Source organism: Protopterus annectens, chromosome 7.part0, assembly GCF_019279795.1.
Source record: "Protopterus annectens isolate FY-2018-M chromosome 7.part0, PAN1.0, whole genome shotgun sequence".
In the NCBI taxonomy this organism is placed as follows: domain Eukaryota; kingdom Metazoa; phylum Chordata; order Ceratodontiformes; family Protopteridae; genus Protopterus; species Protopterus annectens.
Window position 1 is genome coordinate 189,109,261 of NC_056739.1, and position 21,776 is coordinate 189,131,036.

Genomic DNA, 21,776 nt, shown 5'->3' on the forward strand with positions numbered 1-21,776 from the left:
AGCGTCCGATGCAGGAATCCAAGACTCTAGCATTCAGGCCAGCTGAGTGCTAACTGCAGGCAGATAACCCAAATGTGATGACTGCAACAGTGAAACATGAAGACCATCAGGGAAGTGGTGAACCTCAGATGGTTTTGAAGGGTGTCCTCTGTTTCTGCTAGAATGAGGATGATGTCTAGATAAGGATAGATTTGAACACCTTTGGTTTTGCATAAAGCTATGGCTGGGGCTATTCATTCTGTAAATACCCTGGGAGCAGTAGATAAACCAAAAGACAAGGTTGCAAATTGAAAATGAGGGCAGGGCCCAGTGAAATGGAAGAATTTTCTGTTGGAGGGTTTTATTGGAATATGGAGATATGCTTCCTTTAGATCTAGTGTGGCCATAAAGGCCTGGGCTGGTAATAATGGAAGAAGTGTTTGAAGGGATAACATTCTGAATGATGGAACTTTTAGGAAAAGGTTTAGAAAGTATAGATCTAGCATTGGTCTCCAAGAGCCATCTTTTTTGGGGACCAGAAAAAGTTTTGAGTAGAAGCCTTTTCCTTCCTGTCCTCGTGGGACAGGTTCTAGAGTTACTAATGTCAGAAGGTCTTGCAGTATATGTGAGGGATGAGGTGTAGTTAATTTTTGGGGGGAAAAGGAATGCCCCTTGGAAGGGGCTTTTCCTTCCAAGAAAGGAAATATCTGTTTTGTATAAATCACCAGCACCCAGTAGTCTGATGTGATGGATTTCCAAATGGGGAGGCAGTGGGAGAGGCAGGCTGATAAGGGGAGGTGGGCAAGGCAGTCACACATTGTTGGGTCCACTTCTATCTTGAAAAGGCTGTCTTTGACTGGGTTGCGAGGCAACTGGTCTGGAGAAAGTTTGCCTCCTGGTTCCTCTCCTATGCCTAGAAGAGAAAGGGGTAGCAGAGGAGAGGGGCCCCCTGTCAAAAGTAGTCTTAGCAGGATGGGGACATGAGTGCTTGATGTCTTGAAGCTCTTTACTTTTTTCCTGCAGGTTTTTGAAAAGGTCTGCAGACGGTTTACCATATGGGTTTGGTAGCGGACAGCTCTGAAGGTTAGGGTGGAGAAGGTATACACATTGCCTGTCCTGTACATGTTTTTGCTATTCTTATCAGTAGGCAGAAGAGATACTGAAGGAATCTGTCTTGATTGCTTGTCAGGGGATACAGCAATTACTGCAGGGTTTGCCAGGGGTGGTTCTACTAGGATTTATTGTTCATCTGAAACTTTATAGAACCTGTCAGGTCTCTTAGGGGCCGGTGGTTGTGAGTCTGGGTTCTTTGATGCACAGTTGAAAGCATCAAGGTAGGTAGGAATGACTGGTGGGATGGCTGAAGGCGAGGGAGATTCCACTTGGAGTAGTTCAAAGTATCTCCTTTGAGTGTCAGTCATTTGGGAAGCATCCCATTTAATGTATTCTTTCACTTTTGTGATGGTCTCCCCAAAGGTGATGTCCTCTGATGGGAAGCCCCCTTCTATGGATTCCTCATCTGGAGAATAATATTCAAGTGGGGGAGGCAATTTATGAAGAACAGAAGATGGATTCATCTGAAAATGAACAGTAGGGTTCCTGTTCTTCTTCTCCTTCTTGGGCAGTAGGCAAAGGGAGAGAGAAGTGGCAGAAGCAGGCCTAGGACTGAGCACTGGAATGGTGGAGGGGGAAGAGGCCATGGGCTTAAGGGCCATGAAGGCCTGCATCAAGGAGCAGTAAAAAGACTGCCAGTCTGGGACTCCTTCAGAAGGTGGAGTCTGCTGTTTTGTTTCCCGTTTCCTTTTTAAAGGCGTAGGTCTCAGAGAGGGCATGGGTTCAGGGGCCTGGGAAACTGTAGGGTTTTCAGGCAGTGGAATCCCAGTCGGTCGTCCTCAGATATCTGGCTCCCCCTCAACATCGGTAGGGTTTTCAGGCAGTGGAATCTCAGTCGGTCGTCCGCAGATATCTGGTTCCCCCTCAACATCGGTAGGGACTGACGTCACAGCTATCTCTGTGGACGTGCTGGCCGTTGCTTCTGAAGTGGTTTCCTCAAGGGAAGTTATCAAAGTAGATGGCTCTATTGGACATCCATCAACTCCTAAATTGGAAGCTGGAGGGCTGCCCGATGAGGAGAGGCAGAGGAAGTAAGCCTGAAAACCTTGGCCTTTTTCCATGGTGGTTCAGTCACAGTGGCCGATTCAAGATCCATCCTCTGGTTTTCTAAGTATAGGTTAAGGGCGACCAGGCGGCTATGGAGGGTCTTGGATACAAAAGACTGACAAATCGAGCAAGCAGTATGGTCATGCTCTCAGCCTAGACAGAAAAAGTACAGTTGTGTACCAACCATAAATGTAGATGTTCGAGTGTATTCACTGTTGAAGTCATTACACTTGGGTTATCCTGCTGGCACGCTACTCCCAGTCGGCCTGAATTCCAAAGTCCTGGTCCGGCGTTGGTTGCTGTCGCCTCTTCCCTGACGTCAGTGCGCCAGGGGTATAAAAGATGCAGCTGACGCCATTTTCTTCAGTTTTTCTTGCCCCAGAATTCAGGTGCCCCCAAAAGGGTAGGCTAAAAAATTCTGATCATAAAAAAGCATGCACATAACCTTCATCAACAAGCAAATACACCACATAGGTTGTATAGAATAGAGAAGTACAGATATGTCCTAGCAATGAAAGGGGGATGGTGGGAGGGTAACCTGGACTGCAACAGTGAATACACTTGAACATCTACATTTATGGAAGGTACACAACTGTACTATGTTCATCGTGTTTCACTGTTGCAGTCATTGCACTTGGGTTGAATCCCAAAGCTGAAGTTGGGTGGCTGGGCCTAAATAGAATTAGAAGTGGCTATGAGGCCCTGCAGAACTGCAGTGGCGAAGCCTGCTCTGGATTTAGAGCAAAGAGGTAAGTGGTAGTGCTTTGTGAAAGTGTGCACTGAAGTCCAGGTTGCAGCCTCCAAAATGTCCTTGGTTGGTACTCCTCTGAGGAAGGCTGCTGAAGTGGCTGCTGCTCTGGTAGAATGTGGCCTAATGCCCTTAGGCACTGATTTGCCATGTTGTGAATAGCAGAAACAAATGCAATGGCCTATCCATTTTGAAATAGTCTGCTTTGAAATAGCTTTCCCTTGCGATCCTGCAGCATATGCCACTAAGAGTTGCTCAGTCTTTCTGAAAGCTTTAGTCTTGTCCAAGTAAAGGCGTAGCTGTCTGTGTATGTCCAAAGAATGCAGAAGTCTCTCCCCCTTATTCTGTGGGTTTGGATAAAAGGTAGGCAACTGTATGGTTTGTTTAAGGGCCACACTGGACACTACCTTAGGCATAAATGTTGGGTTTGTCCTTAGAGAAACCCTGTCTGGATGGAAAATAATAAAAGGTTCCACAGCCATTAGTGCCTGTAATTCTGAGACTCTTCTTGCTGAAGTTATTGCTAGGAGAAGAGCTGTTTCCCATGATAAGTATTTTATCTCAGCTGTACTGGCTGGCTCAAAAGGAGGCAGTGTGAGTTTTTCCAAGACAAAATTGAGGTCCCATGCAGGTATTGGAGCTCTCCTTGGAGGTCTTATGTTTTTGGCCCCTCTGAGATACTGCCTTAGCAGTGGATGAGAGAAAATAGGTGGGTCCGTATTGTAATGAGCTGAAATGGAAGAAGTATGGATCTTAATTGATGAGAAGGATAGGCCTTTGTCCAGCATCTCAGTTAGGTATTGTAAAATCTGAGGAATATTTGGAACCAGTGTGTCAATTCCTTGTGCCTGGTTCCAAGCACAGAATTTCTTCCATTTTTCTGCATAAGATTTTTTGGTGCTGGGCCTCCTGGCCTCCAAAATAACATCCATAACTGCTTTAGAGAGAGATGTGTTCTGAATGGCTACATTATCCGCCATGCAGCCAGACTTGGGGTTCTGAGTTGGCTGTGTAGGATCTGATTGTTTTGTTGGGTCAGCAAATGAGGAATTTGAGGTAATGTCCAGGCTGGGCCTTGAGACAAGCTCTTTAGGATTGGGTACCAGTGCTGGCGTGGCCAGTCTGGGGCAATCAGGATCATTTTTGGCTTCTCTTGTCTGACCTTTAGGAGTACCTTGGGGAGGAGAGGGAGAGGAGAGAAGGCATATACTGAGAGGGCTTTCCAACTGAATGAAAGGGTGTCCACTTTCCATGCTTATTTGTGATAAGTCCGAGTGCAGAATCTCTGTAGCTGGCAGTTGTGAGGGGAGGCAAATAGATCTATGTCTGGGCATCCCCATTTCCCTACTATCATTCTGAAGATTTGTGGATCTAGTTTCCACTCATGAGGATCCATGAGGTTTCTGCTTAGGTCGTCTGCCAAGGTATCGGTCTTTCCCGGCAGGAATTGTGCTTGCAGGTGTACTTGATAAGTCAATGCTGTGTTCCACAAAGTCATGGCTTGTCTGCAGAGGGGGTAGAAATGTGTGCCTCCTTGCTTGTTTATGTACCACATAACTGTAGTATTGTCCGTCTTTATCAGCAGTTGTCCTGGATGAAGTAGGTCCTTGAAGGCTGTCAGGGCATTCTGTACAGCTAGCATCTCTATTTGATTGATATGAAGATGCATTTGGCTTCTGGGCCATGTGCCCTGAATACTTTTTCCTGCCAGGTGTGCCCCCCAGGCATAATCTGATGCATCTGTTGTTAGTGTCTGCCTGGCTGTGTGTAAAGCGAATGGCTGTCCCTTGTTGTGGTGACAGGCCTGTGCCCACCATCGAAACTCCTGTTGCAGGCAGGGAATGAGAGTAATTAATGTTTCCAGACTGTGGCAATGTTGAATCCAAACACTTTTTAGATACCATTGTAGTTTCCTCATATGCAGTCTTGCATATGGAATTAGTAGAATGCAGGATGCCATGTAGCCCAGAGCCTGCAGAATTTTTCTTGCAGATAACTGGGTCTTTTGTTGCCATGTTTTCGAAGTAAGAAGTCAGTTGCCTTTGTCTGGCGTGAGATGAGCCATCTGGGCAGTTGTATTTAAGCTTGCACCCAGGAATATTATCAGGGTACTAGTTTTGATTTATTTTCGTTTACTGTGTACCCTAAGCAAATTAGCAATCTTTTTACAAACGCCAGATGCTTTAGTAGAATGTCTTTGGTCTTTGCTTGAATAAGGCAGTCATCCAAGTAGGGAAATATCTGAATTCCTCTCTGTCTGCAAAATGCAATTACTGGTGCCAGGCATTTTGTGAAGACACTGGGCGCAGTAGATAAGCCAAAGGGCAGTGCAGAGAATTGGTAGTGCATTGAGCCAGCTATGAATCTGAGATATCTTCTGCAAGATTGTCTGATTGGGACATGCAGGTATGCCTCTTTGAGGTCCAAAGTTACAAGACAAGCCTTCTTGTCCAGCATAGGCAGAAGCTGCTGCAGTCAACATTTTGAATTTTGGAACGTCCAGAAAAGTGTTTAGAATAGACAAGTCCAGAATTGGTCTCCAGGCTTTGTACTTTCTTGGTACTAATAAAAGTCTTGAGTAAAATCCTTGTCCCTGCTCTTGTTGTGACACTGGCTGAATAGCCCTCATGTCCATGAGAGATGAAACTTGTTTTTGTGCCAATGCCCATTGATTGTGTGGCTGGTCCGACATTCCTTTTGCCTTTGGAAGGGTGTGAAAGTGGAACCTGTAGCCCTGAGGGACTATATTTAATACCCATTTGTCCTGGGTGATCCTGTGCCAATTTTGTGCAAAAAGTGCTAGCTTTCCCCCTAAGGGAGCTGCCAAAAAATAAGTGCTTGGCATTGGCAGAGGGAAGTCATTGGGACTGTCTCCTATAAGGCTGTGACTTGTCTTCTCCGCTTTTGGAGGTAGAAGCACCCCATTGTCTGGGCCTGTATGAGCCCTGGGGCTGTAGCCTGCCTCTAGGGCATCTGAATCTGCCTCTTTGTGGCCTGCCTGACACTGGAAAGGACCAATTCTTAGAAGGCCAGTTCCTGCTAAATCTGGGTGGCTGTACCTGTAAGAAATCCTTTACTGTCTGCATAGATTTAGCTTTATCCTCCATTTTCTTCAACACCTCTTCTGCCTTAACACCAAACAAAGTATCATGCTGTAATGGAGCATTCAATAATTTTGCTTTAACATGATCAGGCAGATTCTGTTCCTTTAACCAAGCATGCCTTCTAATAACAGAACCTGTAACAGTGGCCCTGCACGAGGCCTCCAGTGAATCATAGCCACATTGCAAAGTACGTTTTCCCACTTGTTCAGCTGCATGCAATAAATCCTGCAATTCTTTGTTCTCAGAACATTCAGAATTTGTCAACACTTTTTGTTTTAACAAAGACATTAAGTATTGCTGATGTTTGAGCATATGAAACTGACAATTTAAAGCCCTTAAAGCCAAGGTAGCAAAAGTGTAGACTTTTTTCCCCCCATGTGTCCAGAGCCCTAGAATCTCTATCTGAGGGGACAGGGTTTTTAGCAGAAGCAGCCTTGAACCCCTTTGGGACCCTGTGAAATAATTTCAGCATCAGAATCCCCATAGGGAGGAATAGAATATCCCTGTTCTGAAGAGGAATCAGAGGAACTGGAAACCTGATCAGAGGAATCATATTCAGTATCTTATTCAGGAGGGGGATGGGAACACCTGATCAAAGTAATTAGGTCTCTGGCCATTTTGAGCATCTGTTTCGTAGGCATAGAAGTCTGTCCTGGAGAATGCTGTATTTGTTTTCCTTGTCTTTAAAACTGCTTTAGACTTTGTCTTGGATGCTGAAGTTGGCTTTATATAAAGTTGTGTAGGTCTGAAAACACCCTCAGAAGCCGATGCCTGCTCAATGGCTCTGAACCCATCTGAGGGATTGATTTCCAAAGGGCCAATACCTTGAGTATCCAGAGGCCTAGTTGTCTCCACGCGGGAGTCCGAGGCGACCTGTGGCTCTGAGGTAGCAGGAGTCAGGGGCTGCGAAAACGCCTCACTGAGCACCGGCGAACCGGCAACTGGCCTAGAAGAGGCTTCGTCGTCGGTTTTGGACCTCGGATGCCTGTCCTTTTCTTTATCCTTGTGCTTTTTATGAATTCCGGTCGTCAGTTGTTCCAACAGCATTATATAGTTAAACCTTCGACCAAAGTAATGAAAAGCAAAATCGTACCAACGCTTTATAGTGCGTTGGTTAAATCTAGCATAAAACCGACAACTAGCAACGTCATGATCAGGGCCTAGGCAAGGAATACAGTAAGAATGAAAATCCTTATGAGGTATTTGCTTCCCACAAGAAATACAATTGTTAACTTTTTCTGACATCTGTCTGGAGCAAGAAAAAAGTTTCCCTAACGGGGTACTTAGCTTTATTGAAGACTTCGGATCTGAAATTCAATTACGAAAATCTCAGGAGTCGGCCGACCAGCACTTGCGAACTGCTTTTCCTTCGGGCACCACGCGGCAAGAAAGACTGAAGAAAATGGCGTCGGCTGCATCTTTTATACCCGGCATACTGACGTCAGGGAAGAGGCGACAGCAACTGACGCCAGACCAGGACTTTGGAATTCAGGCTGACTGCGGGTAGCCTGCCAGCAGGACAACCCAAGTGTAATGACTGCAACAGTGAAACACGATGAACATCGCATCAGTCGTGCGTATCTTTATGCAGTATCTGGCGCCCGCAGCGGCATTTACCCTTAACTGACATCGGTTAACAGTAACTATAGCAAACCAGCCTCAATCAAAATAAAGGCAAAATCCCCAACTGGGTACTTAGCCTTAGAAGTATTCAAGTAAAGGAGCGTAGCATTCGATGCGACAGTCGACTGCAGCTGAAAATTTCTGGGGTCTTTTCTGCGCAAACTTCACATTTAAGGTCCCTGGTTTATGGCCCTACATGTGACATCCCACACACCTACAGCAGCCAGGATTAAGCTTTTGTATAGGAGCAGACGTTTGGGTCGCCTGAGGCGGGGCATCCCACACTAAGAATACTGCCACATAGGAATAGAAGGACATCTGCCTTAGTAGAATGAGAATTTGGCTTGGATGGTAAGGTCAATCCATTAACCTTGTAAACAAAATAGATACAGTAAGTCACTGGACAAGCTGACCTTAAAATATTCCCTTTCCTGCTGAAACTATGGAAAAGAACACAAACCTGGCCAGATTTCCAGATGTCCTCCTTCCTAAATAAAACTTTAATTATTGATGCAGATCCACACAGTCAAGAATATACTAGCCCTTATTAGTGAACTTCGGAAAAAACAGTGGCAAGTTAGGCTTGAAAGTCACCTTGGGCAAAAAAGCTAGTTTGTAATGATACCCTGACCTTGTCAAAAATTAGATGAGGCTGACATGACAAAGCCTGACATCCTGACACTCATTTAGCAGAAGTTACTGCAACCAAGAAAATGTTTTCCCGAGATAAAAATGTTAAATCTACAATAGCAGAAGACTCAAAGGGAGCCCTGGTTAAAGCCTGTAAAACAAAGGTCAGATCCCCAGGAGGAATGGGACCTCTCAAAGGAGGCCTGAGAAGAAAATACCCTTTTAAAAAGTTATAGAAAGTCTTAGAGAAGCTATGTGGAGAATGATTCTGACCAACATGAAAAGTGGAAATGGCCAATAATGGAAACTTAATAGCACAGTAGCTTGCATCCTACTGAAGGAGACCAGCTAAGAAGTACAACACTGTATTTAAGGGTGCCAAAAAGGGTCAAGACCTTTAGAAATGGTTTAAATACTAAAAGCTCTTCCATTTGCTGCCATGAATTTACCTGGAATGCTTTTAATATGAGGAAAGAATACAACCTCCTCTGACAGACAGCTTGGTATCTCTGGCTGTCAATGGATGTGGAGGAACCAAACAGTCAGGTTTGAGGGACTTGAGATCCAGGTTAGAAGAGAGTGAAGCAGGTCAGGCCACAGGAAGGGAAGCCAAATTTTCAGGGCCAGAAGAGAGCTATGTGGCTCACAGTCTTGTTGCACCAAGCTACTTTCTGTAAATAAAAACTTCAATATCAGGGGACTCCAAAGATATGGGTAGAAGAACCAAGAGGCCAAGCATGGATGACTACAAACCTCAGTGACTACTCCTTCAGGGGGATCAAGGCAAAGAACTGTTGCACCTTCTAGTGTGAGGAGTTACAGTTAGCAAGGTTGGCCCCAGTGGCTGAAAATCTCTGTCACCACTACTAGACTGAGGAAGCACTTGTGAAGCATCAGGATACTCGTACTCAATTAGCCATCTAAGATGATGGATTTCCCTGGGATGTGCACTGCAATCAGAAACAGCTGGAAAAAACATCAAACACAGTCATACCCTCATAGCGTCTACAAGGTGTAAGATCAGGTTCAGCTGTGTTTGCTTATATACCAGACCACAACCAAATTTGTCTGGATTGATATCACACCTTTGGTGAGAAGTCATGCAGCACTAGGAGGCTTGATCTCATCTGCAAAACACTGATGTATAAACTGGCCCTCCAACTGGGAATGGTAACTTGAATCCTCTCTAAGTTCCACCCCATCCCAGGAAGGAAATATCAGTAGTCGGGTCTATTATAAGCATTATGAAAATGTAATAGGTCAAATCACTAAATGTCAAACTGAAATGATCAACCTATTACATTTTCGAATGCTGATAAAAAAAAATACCCCCCCCCAAAAAAAACTAAAGGGTGTAGGCAGGGGGGCAAGCCCCCCTGCACCCCCACACCCCATGCTACTTAAATATACCACCTCCGAGACCGCACTACATTGAGATAAATGGTAATCTCTCCTTACGGAGATTTCCATTTACCCGTTCAACGTTTTGCCCTTTCGGCATTCTCGATGCAACAATATCAAATTCAATATTGTCAGCATTCGAGATGCTGATAGGAACCCCAGTAGTCATCGTGCTCAAAGGACAGTGAAGGAGAATGGGGCAATCTGGTGACACACTTATGTCATTCACGGACAACGTGGTGGCAATAAACCTTTGTCAGCCTTATGGGAAAATGCATGGGCTAAACTGTGTGGAGACCACTGGACTGAAAATCCACTGAAGAACCAACATGTAGAATCTGGACAAACAAGATGGCAGCAATCATCAACTCAAGGAGACTAAGGAAGCGAAACATGTAACTTCTGACAAAGGAGAACCTGATAGGCCTGAAGACATATGGACAGCCTTAAGAGAGGAAGCTTGGCCAGATGACAAGCTATGAATTCCAAAGCCTGGATTTATCGAAGTTTACCATAAACTTCAGTGTTAGGCACAAACAGAGCAAGTCTCTTGCACAAACTAATGATGCTCTTGAAGTTACAAAAACGAGCCAACTGTCCGGATAAAGGAAGACCCAGAACCCCTACAGCCACAGCCAGGCTTCTACCACTGCTATGCATTTTCTGAACACACAGGGGTGGGGGCTGTGGTGAGATCAAAGAGCATAAGTATCCTTGAGGTCTACAGAGAACATACAGTCATCCTTCCTCAACAGAGGTGGAATAGCCTACAATGTTACCATCATGAAACTGGTCTGTTTGACAAACAAATTTAGTTTGGATCCAAAATGGGCTCAAGGTTCTTGTTTTTCTCTGGCACCAGAAAGAATCTTAAATACACCCCAAATCCCTGCTGGTCTGGTGGGAGCTCCTGGATGACTCTTTACTGGCAGTCTGTGCATTTCTCTTGCTGCTTCCCTTCACTGCTGGCATGGAACGTACGGAAGGGATTTTTGCAGAACATTTAGGTGAAATAAAGGGAATAATGTAACCTCTGATAACTATTCGCAATGCCCAGGAATCTACAGTGGTGGCCTTCCAAGTTTGTGGGTGGAGGTAAAAGCTCCCTTCTCCAAATGCCTCAACCAGGCAAACCTTCAGGAGTGCTGAAAGAGTTTGTTAATAAAACCCTAATTTTGCATACAGCTCTTGCCTCTATGAAGCGTCCACTGAAAAATCCTCCTCTATCCCTTGGGGAATTATCACCTGCTGCACCATGGGCAAAATATTGGGACTTCAGGAAAAACAGCCGCTCACCTCCCCCTTCTGAATGCAGGAAAAGGTCTGTTGTGGTGGAAATGTGCCCCCCCCCCCACCCCCAGGCAGATGTCTTGCTCTCCTGCACACTCCTGGTCAGCATATCCTTAACTTTAGGTACATACAAGGAGGACCCATCTAACAGAATACTCCAAAGGATGCCACAGAAATTTCCAAAAAGTTAGAGGAGCATCCAAACACTGCAATGAACTGCAGTGTTGGTGTCTACCACCCTGACCATACCATCTGCTGTACTGAATACCAAGAGCACAGATATGTTCAAAAATTGACAGCTTGGCAGCCAACTAAGCCCCTTTCTTATTCAGCTGTCATCTGGGTTGCTACAGTAACCTCACTAAATCTCACTGTAGTCTGGTCAGGAGTTCAAAATAGTTATTATACTAACATTAAAAATTGCTGGAGCATATGTACCATTCCAGAATCTGTCCAAAGTTCTAGGCTCTCTATCTGGAGGACGGAAATACACATTCCATGACAGCTCCATTCTTGGTGGCTGCAGCTACTATAATAGCATCAACCACAGGTCCCTTGCTCCAATGTGCCCTATCTCTAGGATGAACGGAGACTGTGACCGTCTCCTTCATTAGGATGGTCTTCACCATGTCTTGTTCTCTCCACATCCTCCTCAGACACTAAACTGACAAGCTTGTCTGAAGGGGGTACCACCCAGGCCATGGATAGGCCTGCACTGAAAGCCTCAAGAAAAATGGACTCCTAAGTGGAAGGGGTCTTGGAGGTCAAACTGGTCTCATCAATTCCAGAAGGTTGCCAAAACAGGCGTCATCACAGGGAGATATTGCAGACTTCTCCCTTATTGAGGTCAGTATCCTTTTGTTAATGACTCCTGAGGGGAGTCTAGAAGTCTCCTCTTAAACCAATGCTTCCAGTGCTCCACTGAGGGAGGGGACTCTGGAGGAGATAAGGAAGCCTAAGGGGAGACCCAGCTCCAGGTTGCTTGAGGCCTCAAGGTGCAGGCTACCCCTGAACAAGATGATAGAAAACACACAGACTGAGGCATCAGGTTGGATCCAAAACAAAGTGAGACTCTCCAACCCTTGAGCAGGACAGGATCCTCTCCACAGCCACAAATCCCACCAGATGTCTAAGGAAGGACCTTCTCTGATCAGATGAAGTAAGCCACCTTGCTAGCTGCCAACCAAAGCTGGATAAGAGGCCATTCCCTGTCACCTCTGCTCTGGGATGCATTCACCTTCAAGGCAGCCAGAGTTGAATGTTTCAAGGTCAAATACAGAGTCTAGAGCAGCCATGCTGTCTGCGCTGATGGGAGGAATCATGAGGGATGGAGTCTGATCCAAGACCACTGGATCTGAAGGGTGGACCAGTGAAGGAATAACCAGAAAATGGACAAAGAGTGTCAACCTTCTCCCCCCTTGGAGCAGAACAGGAGGGAAAGTTCCAAGCTAATCTGTATCTGCAAAAAGACCTGCATTATCTTGTTCAAGTCTATTTCCCTAATGCTCTGAGAGGACCTTGTGGACCTAAGGGATGATGAAGATAGAGTCACGCACTAGCCTGCTAAGCCAAAACTTGTGGCCTATGTGAAGGAGATCATAAATTATAATGTGAGGGCTCTGGGGAGAACACCAGGGATGCCACCATTAGGGTTGGTGAACAGTGCCGGGCTGGATCCATAGCCAAGAAAGGACTCAGCACCTCTGACAGTCTGAACCAATGTGACTCCAGTGTCAGTTCCAAAGAAGCCAGGAATCACAAATGGAGCTGTGCCAATGCCAGATTCATGGTAACTGCAGAGACCCTTAGGGTCATAAGATGAAAACTCAGAAGACCTTCCAAATTCATTCTTAGACTTGCCTTTTTCTTTTATCTTTACCCTTAGATCTACTCATTTTAGTTTTCTCAGTGGACCTTTTAACTGGAGAAACAGAAACAGGGAAAGCCTACCAGAAAAGAAAAAGCAGAAACAGGGAGGAACCCTTTTAACACAAGTTTAGGACATCTATCAGCCAAGGCATTCGCCTCAAAGGAGGTACAGGTCTCTCAGTACTGATTTAGGAAAGCTGCCCCCAGGCAGTACATGCAGCAGTGGTGAAGGTCCTTAGGGGCAACTTGTAAATACATTCTGAGCACCTGCCAAAACCCAAAGTCTTCTCAACCATCTTGATGAATGAAAAACTACTCTATAGCACAATGTACCCAAGAAAATACAAGGCAGGAATCAAGCACCACACTAGCACATGCTCGTATGAGTGCATGTGTGCACGCACACACAATAAAAGAATGACTCTGTGAGCTTAGAATTAAGATGTATGCTCTTTACAGCAAAGAAGAAAATGGGGAGGAAAAAAAGAGCCAGAAGACAGAGTAAAACACTAAAAAATATACTGAAATGCTGGAAAAAAAAACTTATCTGCACACAGCTCCAGAAACCACATCTGTCCACAAGTGTGGAAAATGATATCCAAGGAGCTCAAGTAGTGCAGGGCATTGTGGGAGAGGAAGCTAGAGGTTCAGAGCCAAAAGTCTAGAGAGCCTGAGTGATTCGATAACCCACAGGTTGAAGTGGACGAAGAGTCAACAGATCCATATTTTCTATTGTGAGTTTTGTCTGTACATCCAAACAAACTCTGTATATCTTTAGTTCTACAAACACAATGCTTTTGCTCTGATGGACATTTCTTTACCTGTAAACACAGTACAATGTTTGGGTTTTATCTATGAAAAAGACATTGGATGCATGTTATAGCCTCCTTGAGGTCTATATTCAAAGCCGTTCTAAGACTCAAACTGAGAAGTGCATGGACATAGCATACCACTTCCTGTGGTTTGCACATTACCATTAAAGCTATACACATCATACAAAACAGGGAGCACAATCCCTTGTCCTGAGGGCGATAAGCGTCAAGTTCCTCAAATGCTCTTCTACTCTGAGCTCTCTTAAAAAGAGATGTATCATCTTATAAGGTTTACTGGTTACATCATGTTTCTCAACAAAACAAATACTTAGTGGTAGTGCATGGGTGAATTTAACTCCCAAATGCACACCTGCTTGTGATATTTCAAGGAAATTATTAGCAGCCCTCACCCCAAAATAAAAAAAAAAATTCTTGGAATAAGCAGGTAATAAGAAAAAAATATATCAAAAGTCAAATATCAAAATATTTACTTGCTGGTCAAATTCTCCCAGAAGAAATCACCTACAATTCCCTCCAGCAGCAAATAAAGAGCTAAAGATGCCACGGGTTATTATATCCCTTAAAACTGAATTCCCAACTGATGTCCTCTACAATGAAGTTAATCTTGTACAATGGGGTTCGTGGTAGAGGGAGTCTGACGTAGACTTGGATGTACTGTGGGTTCTGTAACCTCTGTGGGCATACTGGAAACAGTACGGGCAACATGAGTGTCAGGCCAAGCCTCAATTTTTTTTTCTTACGGGGGATGCCCGGAGTGGTAGTACTGCAATCTTGGGTGTGGGCTAGACACTTCAGTCAATGAGTGTCAAAGAAAGCACTGAGCAAAGGACAGATGAGAAGACAAAGTTTTGAGCAAAAAAGACTGGTAAATGGAACTAACCTTATAGTCGTGTTCAGCACCTAGGCAGAAAAGACATTGGATATGGAGACCTTTGTAGGTAATTTCCCAAAAGCCCTCACACTTGCTCCTCCTAGATGCTATTTAACAAGAATACTGCAAAACAGTTTATGTAAGAAGGATGGTTCCCCAATACGGCACACACTTGATTCCTTGAAGCTAGCGGTACCAACGATTAGACAATCAGAATGAGGAGTGAGAGACCCTATGTTTGTGCTACAGGCAACAGTCTGCGAACTTATGAGATCGTACATTAGGATGTATGCTCCAAGGAAGGTTTAAGCTTTGGTATCCCAGACAGCTGCTAGTGGTGAAAAAAACAACTAATTGGAATACTGCAACAGTGATTTCAGTCAGGGCATCTGAAGATGTCACAGGTTAGTCTACTCTTTAAAAGTGAATTATCAACTAATGTCTTCTATACCAAAGATAATCTTGTAAATGTCCTGGGGGCATATGACTGCTCAAAGTCTGGTCAGTAATTTGATGTCAACCTGGGGCTAAGTTCCATTCACTTATGAATACACACCAGCAATTATCCTTACAGTTGTTTTCATGAACACCATGAGAAAAAAAAAATTAAACCTAGTATTCCCCTTGGTCAAGCCTACAATTATGACAGACGACTCTTTGAAAGGAGGAATGAATACCACAAAAGTGCTCACGTATCACTTGCGGTGGGATACTCCTAATATAAATGAACAAGAACCCACCGGCTGAGAATGCCCCACAGCATCCATTTACTACAAGTGCCCCAAATTGCACTGAAACCCTCTCCATGGCCATCCCTCATCCATGAAGATATGCACACATTCACACATCTCAGCTGAAACATGTCAAAATAGTGGTAATTCTGTAATGCCTGGACATGCAAATAATTAAGGTGAAGAATAGAACAAGCTGCAGTATACATGCAATGTCTGTGATAAAGTAAAGCTATGGTTTATTCATTAAAAGTGAAACATTACCTTCAGCGGAGGCGCCTGACTGATGAAGCAGGGTAATGTGTACAGCTGTCGTACAAAACATCGAAGTTCATCGACTGTCAGCTGGTTCTGAGACTTTCCTCCACAGTAACGAAATCTAAAATAAGGGGGTTAAAAAAAAATCACAAAACTCAAACTGTCTTCAGATAGATACTTTTGTACTTGCCTCTGTAAATTTTATGACATGAATTTGTATTTAATCTGCTTTGGCCTTCATGACTTGGGTAGTGGCTGGAAAGGGTTTCTGGGCCAAGAGCATTTACAAAGTCAAAAAATAAATAGAGATGAGTAAGACTGTGAACACTAACAGTTTAATCTTTATTCCAACACTTATTTCTATAACAAGACAACAGTACACTGTGGAATACCCAAACAAAACATCATAAAACCATCAGTACTAAATCATGTGACAGGACACCAAATCCTATTACATACTAACTCACCTGTGATGATCAAGACTCATTTATGTAACTCGCATTATGAGAAAACACCATATTCAAAACAGATCAACTCATTTACTAAAAACAGAACATTCTGAGAAAAAAAAAGAAAATAATGCAAATTTGTGTTTTTAATACAAATTGTAAGACATGCTGGCTACCCAAATGCTATCCAAAATAATGGGCATTGCCTTCACTGGGTGGTTGACCTGTCAATGTAGAAACCAAAAAGGCAGGAAGGTAACAGTACCATTAGAAAAAGTAAAGGCACGGCTACACTGATCCAGCTGCAGACCTAATACCCAAGAGGACTGAATGGATATTGGGACATCCACGACAGATGCTTGTTCTTTTCAGGGTGGATTATCAGACAGCCTCTTCTTACAGGTTCACACTTCATAATAATAATCATATGTACGTCTGACTGCACATCAAGAAGCTCCACTGCAACTACCCTTGGTAATGACAGTATATTACTCCTGGTAAGAAGATTCCCAACACACCTCAGGCATGAATTGATAGTTTCCCCATCAAGCTGTCAGGTCTAGTTTTGAAAGAAGAGAAGGTTCTGCTTTGATGTGCAGATGGAGTCCATTCCAAAGGCCATGAATACAATGGACTATTAATCTGTCTCACCAGCAGATGATGTTGAGCTTGCATTGGAGATTGCGGTCTTTAGCGCAAATGGTAGCCAACCCACTAGATCTATAAAGGTAGAAGGGTTGAAAAATGTACCGACTTTCAATGCTCACAAAAGATCACACTTCAGGAGTCTATACAAGGCAAAATACAGGGGCAGGCTTTCGTTTTCTCAAAACAGTTTACATTACATAGTGTAGAAATCTCCTAGGTCAGGAAATGATCAGAGTCTTTGAAGCCGGTCAAAGTGCTGTTATGTACACTGCAAAAGGAGCACTGTATTCAAAGACAGGACTCATACGGAAGAATATAGAGACCAAAACATCATGCAGTCTAGAAGACGCCTCTGCAGATCAGCTAAGCAAGACATAAGGACTTCCTAACAGCCAAAAAGAATAGTTGTGTAAAATTTTACCATAATCTAGATGTCCTTCTCTTCCATGTTGCAGTATTCATACTGTGGGATTTCCAGCCCTCAGGTGACCTGCCGTCGGCTCCTGTACAAAAGCTTAAGCCTGGCTGCCATAGGTGTGTGGGACATCACACGTAGGGTCATAAACCTTGGAGTATAAATGTGACGTCAGCACGCAGAGACCTCAGAACCTGAAGGCGGGAGAAGAGACTATGAGGCCAAGGAGAAGCAAAAGCAAATGCCCTTGCAGGGCTGCAAAGAGTGGCCTGCAGTGAGCGTATACCATAGAGAAGATAGAGGCTATCAGGGGGATGGAAAGTGGGAAGGAATACTCCAACATGGAAGAGAAGGACATCTATGGCTATGGTAAGATTTTACACAACTATTCAAGGTCCTTCTATTCCCATGTTGCAGTATTCATACTGTGGGAGAGTACCACAGCTGGGAGGAATGTTGGGAGATGGCCGATATGGAGGATTCTAGGAATCCTTGCAGGATTGCCCTGGCAAATCCTGCCCTGGCCCTAGAGACCTGGTCCACCTTGTAGTGCTTGGTGAAAGTATGGACTGTGGACCAGGTGGCTGCCTCCATGATGGAAGCCGTGTCTAGTCCTTCCATGAAGGCCTTAGAGGTATCCATGCATCTGGTAGAATGGGCTCGCACTCCTTGAGGTAATGCTTTGTGATGATGGGAGTAGCAAAAAAAGGATGGATTTTCTGATCCAGGAGGAAATAGTTTGTTTGGAGACTCCCTTACCCAAGGACCTGGGATGGAAGGAAATGAACAGTTGGTCAGATTTCTGATCCAGGAGGAAATAGTTTGTTTGGAGACTCCCTTACCCAAGGACCTGGGATGGAAGGAAATGAACAGTTGGTCAGATTTCTGATCCAGGAGGAAATAGTTTGTTTGGAGACTCCCTTACCCAAGGACCTGGGATGGAAGGAAATGAACAGTTGGTCAGATTTTCTGAAAGACTTGGTTTTATCCAAGCAGAATCTCAGTTGCCTATGTCCATCTAAGGAATGGAGGATCCTCTCTGCGGAGTTAGTAGGAGGGGGAAAGGTGGTGGACAGATGAATGGACTGGTTTAAGGAAAGCTCATTAACTACTTTGGGCATAAATGAGGGGTTAGTGCATAGGGAAACCCTGTCATTGTGGAAGGTGGTGTAAGGAGGGCAAGCCATCAGGGCCTGTAATTCAGACACTGTTCTAGTAGAGGCAACTGCCACTAAAAGGATGGTTTTCCATGTGCACATTTGAAGAGATGCTGTGCTGGCTGGCTCAAAAGGGGGGAGGGTAAGCTTTACTAGCACAAAGTTGAGATCCCAGGGAGGAGGAATGGGCTTTCTTGGTGGACTGATGTGCAAGACCCCTCTCAGGAAAAGTTTTACATCCAGTCTAGAGAGAAGAGGCGGCTGTAAAGGCAAGCATGCCAAAATGGCTGAGAGATGGACTTTGACAGAAGAGCAAGCTAGCCCCTCCTTAATGAGTCCACAGGTATAGTTCAGGACCAGGGGAGGACCTGCTAGAAATGGGTGCTTGTTTCTCAGAGAACACCATTTTGAGAATCTCTGCCATTTAGACAAGTAGTTATTTTCTAGTTGTTGGTTTCCGGGCCTCCCTTAAGACAGAGAGCACGTCTTCTGAGTAATGTTGTCTAAAAGGGATCAAAAGTGGATCACCCACAGAGTTATAGTAAGGACAGCTGAGGGTGCAGGAGGGATCCCTAGGGGGAAAAAGTGTTGCCTTGCCCAGTAAGGAGTCACCAGTAAGACTTTTGGTTGTTCCTTCTTGATTTTCAGAAGGACTCTGAATTAGAGGTAAGGGCAGGAAGGTGTATAGGTACATTCCCTGCCATGAAAAACTGAAGACATCCACTCTCCTCCAAGCTAGTGTTGAGTGGGTCCTGCTACAAAATTTGTTCAGTTGCTGTTCTGGGGGGAGGCAAACAGATCCAGTTGTGGTGTGCCCTACTGGTGGACTATGTGTAGGAAGGTATCCCTGTGCAACATCCATTCGTGTTGCAGAGATGTGGTTCTGCTGAGCAAGTCCGCTTGCTTGTTTTCCTGAGAGGGGATGTATGAAGCTTTCAGGAAGAGGTTGTGTTTTGCTGCTATTTCCCAGATTAGCAGGGTAATCCGACAGTCAGTATGCCTCTGTCCCTCCTTGTTTGTTTAGGCACCACATGACAGTCGTGTTGTCTGTCACAATGTGGAGTAATCCTGGTTGCAGCATGGGAAGGAAAACTTTTAGAGCTAGGAGGACAACAGTCATCTCCCTGACGGTGATGTGCTGTTTTTGCAGGGCAGGGGTCCAGCAATGTTGTACCCTGTAACCCTGCAGGGTTGCTCCCCATCCTAGGTCTGATGCATCTGCGTGCATAGACTGGGAAGTGGGAGAAAGTTGAAGAGGAATTCCCTGGTTGTTGGAAACCTTCTGAATCCACCACTTCAGCTCTAATTTTAGACAGGGCAGAAGGGGGATGAGTTTGTCTGGAGGTTGTTGGCTCTGGGACCAAACAGTCCAAGTACCATTGGAATTTCCTCATGTGCATCCTTGCTAATGGCAGCACAGGAAAGGTTGCAGCCATGAGGCCTATAATTTGGAGAAAATGTCTTGCAGTTAGATGTGATTCTGTCAACAAACTTAGAAAATGGGAGGAGAGGGTTTGTACTTTGTCTGGAGTTAAGAAGGATCTCATTAGATCTGTTCCGATTCTGCACCCTAGGAAAACCTTGTCCTGTTGTGGGAGGAGAGAGGATTTTTGTAGGTTGAGAGTGAAACCCAGGTTGTTTAGAAGGGAGATGGTAAATTGGAGAGATTTTCCCAAAGGGAGGACTGTGATTCTGCCAAAATGAGAATGTCATCCAAGTAAAGGTAGATGTGAATTCCCTTGGCTCTGCAGTGGGCGATGGCAGGGGCCAACAAGCACTTTGTAAAAACTCTGGGTGCCGTAGACAAGTCAAAAGGCAATGTAGTAAATTGAAAATGAGAAGAGGGCCCAGAGAAGCACAGGAACCTCCTGTGGGAGGGTTTGACTTGGATGTGCAGGTATGCATCCTTTAGGTCCAGGGTAACCAGGAATGCTTGAGGTGGAATGAGGGGTAAAAGAGTTTGAAGAGAGAACATCTTGAAGGAGGGAACTTGTAGGAACAGGTTTAGGTAGGAGAGGTCCAGAATAGGTCTCCAGGGGTCATCCTTTTCTGGGACTAAGAAGAAGTGGGAGTAGAAAATCGACATCTGTGCAGTGACAGAGACCTGGTTCAAGGCTCCAGAGAGCACCCCTGCATTACCAGGCTATAATTCATACCACACGTTTTGGCCACCTAACTTGAACCGAAGCACTAAAGGCGGAGGCGTGTCCATATTCATTAAGGATACCCACACCTCCAGGCTAGTTGCTCAGCATAACATAATGCATCTAAGATTATCCAAGTGCAACTACCTCTGGGCAAGACCGCAATGCAAATTGTAGCTTGCTACAGATCCCCCACCATGCCCCAGGATTCCCACTCCTCATTTTTTGAGACACTGGAAAATAGGGTACAACCTAACAACTTAATAATGGGCGATTTCAACTACCCCACCATTAACTGGGAAAACTACTCATGTACCAACTCTTGTTCTCAACGTTTTCTGGAATTCATAAATTCCAATGCCTTGGATCAACTTATCCACACCCCAACCAGGGGCAGCAATATCCTAGACCTGGTAATTATCAACATGGGCAACCGGTGTTCCACACCAGAGGTCAATTCCTCGTTGGTCAGTTCTGACCACAAGCAAATCACCCTAGACATCCACATCCCAGCCCCACCCCCCATTAGGGAAACCACCATAATAAATTTCTCCAAAGCCAACTTCACGCTTCTTAAGACAGAAGTGGCAAACTTCACGACATCCATGCTGACGGACAATAGAGATACGACTGCTGAATCCTATACAACTGCACTTTATAAGCACTTGCACAAGTGTACAGATCATGCAATCCCTAACAGAACCAAGATGCTATCTTCCAAAAAAGGAAGCCAATCTGGTGGTCCCCTGCTATAAACAAACTCTACAACTGAAGAAAGAAACTGTTGCAAAAAAGAATAAAATCCCATGATTGAAGGAACTCCGTGGTCAGCCTCAGTAAGAAGCTGAGATCCCTCACAAAATCCTCCAAAGCTAGTTACGAAAACAAAATTGCCACTGATTCTAAAGACAATCACAAAGCATTCTATAGCTATGTCAAGAATCGCAATGGCAACACTCAGATCTGCTCTGAGTTGCACCAAAATGGCACTAAATATACAGAACCATATGACATTGCAAACATCCTGGCAGATAGGTTCAGTGCTAACTTTACCCCTCTCTCATCCCCTAAAGGGCCCATCTCTATACTGGAAGAATGCAAAGTACCTGTAATCATGGCTGCACAGGTAAAAAACACACTCTCCAAAGCCAAGAACACAGCTTCCATGGGACCGGACAACATCCCAGGCTGCGTTCTACATGAACTACAGAACGAACTGGCACCCCACATAAGTACCATGTTCAATCATAGCCTCACCTCAGGCTTTGTGCCCACTGAATGGTGCACAGCAACAGTTATCCCACTCCACAAAGGGGGAGCCACCACAGACCCCAGGAACTACCGCCCCATTAGCCTGACGAGCTTGGTCTGCAAGGCTATGGAGCGTATCATCATGGAACTTATAAACAATGACACTGGTAATCTCCAAACTCTGGACCCTACCCAGTTCAGGTTTGTAAAAGGCA

General features: G+C 44.8%; 1 protein-coding gene across 1 annotated transcript in view; it reads right to left on the reverse strand.

Annotated features, from left to right (window-relative positions):
- KDM5B (lysine demethylase 5B) overlaps positions 1–21,776 on the reverse strand; it is a 2,307,736-nt gene that overhangs the window by 506,989 nt on the left and 1,778,971 nt on the right. The window contains exon 17 of the mRNA XM_044076151.1: positions 15,504–15,618. Within this exon, the coding sequence (XP_043932086.1) occupies positions 15,504–15,618 (115 nt within the window). The remainder of the gene's footprint in view (positions 1–15,503; positions 15,619–21,776) is intronic.